General features: G+C 43.9%; 1 protein-coding gene across 2 annotated transcripts in view; it reads right to left on the minus strand.

The window, feature by feature from the left end:
- Positions 1-4,939, minus strand: part of LOC309810190 (neurabin-1-like) — a 123,265-nt gene extending 118,326 nt beyond the window's left edge. Inside the window, exons 1-2 of one of the 2 annotated variants that reach the window (XM_082632063.1) lie at positions 4,901-4,939; positions 1,126-2,737 (exon numbers count right to left, since the gene is read on the minus strand). In XM_082632063.1, coding sequence (XP_082488189.1) covers positions 1,126-2,520 — 1,395 coding nt within the window. In that variant the 5' untranslated portion in view covers positions 2,521-2,737; positions 4,901-4,939. Of the gene's footprint in view, positions 1-810; positions 2,738-4,900 lie in introns of those variants that run through there. The other variant, XM_082632062.1, reaches the window with a different exon arrangement.
- Between the last annotated feature and the right edge of the window lie 3,032 nt (positions 4,940-7,971).

A 7,971-nucleotide genomic window follows, 5' to 3' on the forward strand; every position in this document is an offset into this window, starting at 1 on the left:
TAAGATGGAAATAACAATAGACAGTGACTTTAGATTTTGAGGAGAAAATTTAAGAAGATACCAGATCTAATTCCAAATCTATCATATATACACACTGTGTAAGCTAAAAGCCCCTAGAAAGTGGTTTCAAACTACATATTCTGCCACCACAACCCCCCCAGATTCCCCTAGGAGGGCATGCCAGCATCTTGGGGCTGAGCCGATGGACAAGTACACTTTGAAAAAGCACTCCAGGAGATTCTGATACTCAACCAAACACCTCCTGTCCCACTGCCATTATCAGCTAATAATGTTTCACCACCCGCTGCGGATGTACTTTGTGCTATTCTTCTATTCCAAATGTTAACTAAGTGAAGTCATTAGAATAGAGCATCTGAATTCAATTGGCATTTATCCAGATTTTAAGAGGTAAAAATAAATCCATGAATGGCAAATCAATTTAACGTCCTTTCACACAATTTCATTTTAAAGCCATATAACGAATTCTGAACTCAAAGCTATTTAGAGTCATAGCTTTCCAATTAAAGTATTTAAGTCCGCTAACATATTTCCACGAATCCAACATTCACTACCAAGTAGCAGTACAAAAAAAAATGTTCCAACATTCCTCACAATCCACTTACACTTAAGTAAGGGATAACTCAGATTTTTTAAGCAAGTAAATAAAGAATATTATTGCAAGGTTATCATAACTCTCCCTTTGTACATTATACCTCATATCCTACAGTGTTTCGATTCAGATAATTTTATTATTCATGGGTAATTTCAAGTAAAGCTAGTTAAAGAAGTAATTCTATTTCAAACTAACACTCCTGGTTTTCAGTGTTCATATTATTCATACACCCGTCCATTGGAATGTCTCTCACAATCCCCAAACTTCTTCAACTTCAGTATTACTCAGTACTGGTTTATACAACTATAAAGCACATCAGGAAATAATATCTCTCAAACTCCAAACTTTTAAAATCACCTGACAACATGTGTATATCAACAACCTTGAATCCTTTATAGCTGTCAAAGCTAGTCTACATACAGTCAGGCCCAAATAATAAAACAAAAAACAAAAAAACAAAAAAACAAAAACTTAGAAAAAACTTCAAAAACAAACTGAGCAAACGTACTTACCTTAATTGGAGCACTACTAAACTTAATTTTCCTATTTGCCGGGATGTCTTCTTCTTCTGGCAATCCAACGATTTCTGAGTATTCCATATCAGGTTGATAGTAATTGTTTTCATCACTATCTTCCTGCTCATCCTGTTCAGTGCCTGTTTCTCCCCAGTCTGAATTATACCTGGATCTCACCCTGTATATATTATAGTCACTGTGCATGTAAACATGGGAGCTCCCAAAATTATTTGAATCTTCGAATACTTCCTTTCCACAACTGAATCTAGAAGCATCAGCAGAGGTAAAATCACCACCTGCAAGTTCTTTCTTCTGTTGCATTGCTGCCTCACTCCCAACTAAATGAGCTTCTGCGTCTTCTGAAGGTTCGTTTTGTGGTGAAGGGATTTCAGGCTCTGTAACTGCCTTGTTTTCAGCACAAGGTTCTTCAGGAATGTCTCTGTCGATTCTGTCAGGAGTCTCTTGGTTAGATGTAGAGTCCTCGGCTTCCTTGCTCTGCTGTGCCTCTTCACTGGGCACTGAAGCTAGAGAGGTACTTTTCGAAGCCACTTCTAGTACTGGAGTTGTATTACTCTTCTGAGCATCCTCTGCATCATCACTGTGTTTGCTTGGAGGAGACCAAGAATTAGAATCCTTAAGGTGCCCAAAGGTGTCAAGATTTGTAACAGTAACCGATGGTAAATTCAGGGGATAATGCCCAGTCACTGAGTATGCACTGTTCTCAGCCTTCTCAGAAATGATGGCACTGGGGGAATCGGTGTTCTCCAATACTGCACTCAGTTGACTCACAGTTGGGGAGACGGCCTCCGTCCGGGAGCTAAGGCTGTCCAAGGAATCAGTACTGCCTCTGTTGGACTTAGAACCACCCCATTCATCCTGAGGTTCACTCCCTCCACTTTTCTCCTTCTTTGGGGAATAGCGGCTGTTCTGTCCTGATTCATGCACACTTCTCTCAAACATCTTGCGAGTTTCTGTGAACTTAGAATATGAAGGGCCATCGTACATGGTGTCAAATCTACTAATTCGTTCTGAAACAGAGGACTCCAACTTAACAACTGAGCCATCTGTTTTTTCCAGAAATTCTTTGGGCTTCATTCGCCTCTGAGGGGATGAAGGTCCACCTTTCCCCCTTGTTTTGGCAATGACTGCAGCATTCTCACTGGGTTCCATACCCATCTGCATAAATAGATTTTTAATTCTGTTGACATTGGAGCCATATTTCCTTCCCCTGCTCTGCTGGGAGCCCTCACCTTCTTTTGTTTTTTGTTCCCCATCTGACTTGGGTTTGTCAAAGGTACTTTTCAGTGCCTGGAACTCAGTTCTATATGCATTCCTGTGAGGAGAGGCACTTCTGAGAGTGGTACGTTCACCTGAAGATTCGGTTTTCAACATTTTTACTTCAGGGTTGAAAAGCCAATGTTCATAATGATCAGGAAAAAAAAAAAAACAACACAAAACACCTCTCTTCTCTAATCACCAGTATCTGGTCAAGAAAAAGTACCTCTCAAATGGCATACTGTGTCAGTGATCCTCCCAACAGGTGTATTAGGAAATTATTCAGTCAAGAGTTACACAAAATGGCTTTTTCAAAGCAAGACTAGAGGTTCATCTGTAATAGAAAAGAACGAATTTCTGAAATCATTTACTTATTTGAATTTACGTTTAGTCAACTATTACACATTTTTTTTTCAAAGTGGCTTGGCCACACGTCAAATAAGAAGAAATTACATATTGAAATGGGAATTTCAAAGCCAAGAATTTAAAAGATATAACTCTGATTGGTCTTTGGTAACAAAACTGTTTCAAACATAACTTGAGACCCCTACCAAAATCACACACATACCCACATACAAGTGACACATAAGTACACTTCAAAGCAATACTTTAGCCCAAGTTTTGGTTGGTTTTGTGAATGACCTTAAAAGAAACCAGCAGTTCCTAGATCTTTAAGAAATCATCAAACTGTCCAGAAAAATGAAATTCACTTGAGATTCTCCACATCAGGTAGAATTTATTCTTTCTGTACAAGCACAATTGAAAGTTCAAAATCTATGTTTACAAACTCCAAAACGTGTCTACAGAGGCTTATTTCACTCTTTCTGGTCCAATATTCTCATCTACAGCATCCCCAAAACAACACTAGTGCAATTTCAGACCAAAAACAAGAGAAGAAAGTTCTTAAATGGCAGTAAGTTCAGAACTACATCAAATATTTGGAAGTTTCCTAAGAGTGAACATTATTAATTACAGAGTGGGATACAGGATATCATGGGAATAAATGTATGAGAACGTGACGATCAGAAAATAAAGGACCATGAAACCTCTTTTCATAGCCCTGGTTTATTACACTTGCCTCTAACTTACTACAAGCTCAGAATACAACGCAATACGTGCTGGCTAGTCTCCTCTAGCCCACAGCTGTATTTCACATCAATATGCCAGCAAGCAAATACTTCAAGATCCGCTGAGGAGCAGACGTTGTAGTTCTAAAGATTTTTCATTTTGTTTTTGTTTTGTTTTTTAATATTAGGCGGAGCCCTATCACCCTCACGCACCATCAGATGAGGAAGCACACACTTTCACTTAAACCGTCTCCAGACTCGGCTCCTGGCCCAGCACGCATGCATGGCCCATGCAGACAAACAAGAAAGGCTTCAGAGTGTGGTGCCTGTTTTTTTTGTCAAGCTTCGACAATCTCCTTCTACCCTGACATTTGTTTAAGCCGTACACACCCTCCCCTCCCCCCAACACCCCCCCACTCCCTCCCCCGCCAATTCGAACCCGAAGGGGCGGGGGGCGGGGGCGCTGGGGCCGCCGGGGTATTCAAAACCTGCCCTCACAAAAGACAAACATAAATAACACCAACTTGAGAGACAGCCGATTCCCGAGCCTGGTTCGGGACGCAATCCCTCGGCCCCGGGCAGGGGCAGGGCCGGGAGAGCAGGTGACGCCAAGCGCTATGGTAGGAGGTCGCTGTCTAGCTTTGTGCCAAGAAGCACCTGAAGTCCTAACACATTGGCTGCGGCTCCCGGCGGCTGCCAGGCGGATCCCAGTGTGGCATGGGGACAGCCGAGCTCCCCGTCCACATTAAAAAAAGAAGAAGAAAAAAAATTACAGGGTAATACTAATAAATCCCTTTGTTTTTCCTCCCAGTGTGCCAGGAAACAATAGATCCCACCGATACTGCCTCCGATTCTCAGCCTAACGCTCCCCAACCGCAGCCCACCCCCACCCTCAGCCTGCAACTCAGCCTTTGTACATCCCGATTTTTTCCTCCTCATCTCCACCCTCCCCAGCTCCTCGCCCCGCGCACATCCTCCCCCTTACCAGAGCGGGAGCCGCCGCCGGTGGGGAGGGTCGGGCCGCCGCGGCTCCCACCCCCGCCTCCGAGGCGCCCCCCGCCCCACGGTGGCCGCGGCTCGGCTCGGCGCCGGCCCGCTCGCTGCCCCTCCACCCGCTCCTCCCGGCGCAGCGCGATGGGCGGCTGCGGCGGCCGCTTCCACGCGCGCCGCGGCCCCCCACGCGCGCCCGGCCCGCGGCGGGCGGCCCCGGGAGGCGCGCTGCGCTCTCTAACGCCATTGCGGGCGGGCGGCGGCCCGGGCCCCGACGCGCTCGCACACTCTGGCCGACCTGGGGAGGGGGTCCCAGCCCGGGCAGGGGCTTCGCCCACGTGCGGCCGCCCGCGCCGCGCCGTTTGGCTGGCGGCGTAGCGGGGGTGTAACGGGGGAGAGGCCGCGGGGGTGAGGAAGGCCTGGGGTAACAGGTGCCTCACCTCGGCTGATGGGATTAACTCTAGGGCCGCAGAGAGAGGGAGCCCGGCAGCAAAATCCCAGGAGAGGGAGAGAGAGGGAGCCTCTGGCGGCCAACGGAGGGCGAAAAGCACCGGCCTGAGGCGAGGCCTCCCCACCCCCTCGGCCATGGGCGAGGGGCCCCTCGGGCCTGGGGCAAATCCTGCCCTTCAGCTCGGGTCCTGGTTTCGCGAGAACTGGGTTCTTGGGCTGTCTGCTGCTGGGGCCCCACGCAGTCTGCAGTTAACTCCGTGACCCCAGGGCATCCAAAGCCCTGGGCCACGCTCCTGGCAGGGAAGGCCGGCACCTAGGCCCAGATCCAGAGTGGCCTCCACTCCTCCGCTTAGGCCGCTGTGCTTCGCCTAACACCCACCTTGACCTTCCGCTACTAAAAAGAAAGAGGTGAGGAAATCTTCTGACTTCCTTATCAGGAAAGAGCTTTTCAGACTCCCCTTTTATAAATGCTGTTACCCCCTCCTTTCCCCATCAAAAATTTCGGAAGTGTTACAGCCTTACTGCAAAATATAAAACCAGTCATAACCGTCAATATAGACCTTTAAACCAACTCTCAAAAAAACTGTGGAGTAGAAACTTTTAAGGATAATTTTTCAAGAAGGTAAAAATATACTCTAACAGAAATGTAAAATGAAGCTGTGTCAAAAATGTTATTTGACTCATCAGTTAGGGAGGGAACACCAAAATATTGCAACCCATCCAAATGAGAATGTGAAGAGCAAAGCTTTATGGAAAATCAGAAAAGAGGCAAAACTGGTTAATAATGCACTAAAATGTAATATTTTGAATTATCTCCTATACAGGGCAGTGATCAACTGTATCTCTAAGGAACAGAATAATTTTGCATATGTATAGATAAGAACCATTTACAGTATCATTAAGTTTCTAGGGCTTATAGAGTTGTAAAAAGTCAAAGGCAGGCAAAGGTGCAAACTACTGTAGAACCATGAAACTCCAGAGTCCTTTAGATTACATCCAGCATTCCACTGAAAGGACACTCAATAATCTTTTGCCCATTTCAAAGTCTTACAGGAGTTTTTCCAACAGAGCTATTATTATCTACATTTTACAGATGGGAAAACTGAGGTTTAGGTTTTGTAACTTACCTACAGCTTTATCGCTACTAAATGATTATGGCTGCATACGAACTCCGGCAAGTCTATACACAGAATTTATACTCTGGAAGCAAAATCTTTTCTTGCTTAATTTCAAAAGAGCTTTGTAGCTGCTCAATTCTATGTATCTCTTACTTTGAACAGTGGAATCTTTTCTTCAAGCCTCACCAAATTCTGGGTGCTTTCCCAAGAAATTGGCATTCCCTGTCTACGACGTGGATGTCACTTCTAGGAGCATAAACAGATGTAACAGGCAATGTGAGGGGGCTTGTGGTTCCAGTCTCCGCTTTTGGAAAGAACACTTGTGTTGTCTGGGGTAATTAGGTGGAAAAGTTCCTGTCATTTATTTTCAGTATGGAAACCATGTTTTTTAGGAGAATAACCTAAATAAATGCAGGAACCTAATCACTACAGTTCTATCTGTAGAAGAGGGGGCAGAGTTGGCAACAAAACCAGTCTTACACCTCTTTACAAAAAGATGATTCATACAGAAAAGCAGCCTAAAGAATTTGGTTGGTTTGGGTTTCACTTTTTTTTTAATGTGAACCTTCTGGAAAAATTCATACTGAAGGGACGAATGACAGGTTTTTTTTAAACTATTTTAAAATTTTTGTTTATTTTATTTTTGGCTGCATTGGGTCTTCATTGCTGCGCGCGGGCTTTCTCTAGTTGCTGTGAGCGGGGACTACTCTTGGTTGTGGTGCGCGGGCTTCTGATTGCGGTGGCTTCTCTTGTTGCGGAGCACGGGCTCTAGGCACGCGGGCTTCAGTAGTTGCGGCACGCAGGCTTAGTAGTTGTGGCTCGCGGGCTCTAGAGCGCAGGCGCAGTAGTTGAGGCGCACGGGCTTAGTTGCTCCGCGGCATGTGGGATCTTCCCGGTCCAGGGCTCGAACCCGTGTCCCCTGCATTGGCAGGCGGATTCTTAACCACCGTGTCACCAGGGAAGTCCAATGACAGAGTTTTTAAAACATAATTTTTCATAATTTCAGATTCCTAGATTGTCCATAACCTACCTTCCATTTCTAACACTTACCTGAGTGTTTGAAGGGACTGCTAGACCAGTAGTAATTAACTCAAAACATGTGGCTATTTAACTTTAACTCAAATACAATTTAAAATTAAGTTCCTTAGTCCCACTAGCCACATTCAAAAGACTCAGTAGCTACCTACTGAACAGTGTAGATACAGAATATTTTCATCACAGAAATTTCTATTGTCAGTGCTGTCTTAGACAACATTTGCACTTCCATAAATTAGGAAAGGTATTTTAACTTTATAAGGATCAAAACTTAGTTCAATAGATCATTAATGTACTAGGGATAAGAGGTCATAAATTTTGCCTGTTCTAATCGAAAAGGGACTGGGGCAGTGTTAGGTGAAGTTTAGTACTGACATGCAAGGCATCCAAAACGCAATGTATTATATTTGGGAAAGGGGGATTTTGATTTTCATGTGTGATTTATTTTATAAATCATGTAGAATATTGTGAGCTGTTACTCTTATTTCCTTTGTAACCAAGAATGGACCGTAAGATTAGTAAATAAAAAGTACAAAATGTATTCTACATTGTTTTAGGGGTTTTCTAAATATATTTTTTCAGTTTTCATAATGGATATTCTGAGTATCTATTCAAATAATTAAATTATTCATATGTGAAAGTGAAATGTTGGGTGTAGTTGTGAAATTAAGCCTAAATAAAACCCAAATAAAATTTTAAGACTAGAGAAAATTGACTAAGCTGAGCCTGAAAACTGCCTATCACTCCTTGATTTATAGCATGAAGGCACCTGGTTGATTGCATGTTAACAAGTTCATAAAGGGAGAGAAAAGAATAGAACGAACTTGGAGGTCTCTAGAATAATTTCTTTATGGAATAGGTGAAGTAATGGAAGATCAATTCCTATAGGTAGTTTTACCCATAACTTT

Source organism: Mesoplodon mirus (genome assembly GCF_964341445.2).
Source record: "Mesoplodon mirus genome assembly, chromosome: 9".
Classification (NCBI taxonomy): Eukaryota; Metazoa; Chordata; class Mammalia; order Artiodactyla; family Ziphiidae; genus Mesoplodon; species Mesoplodon mirus.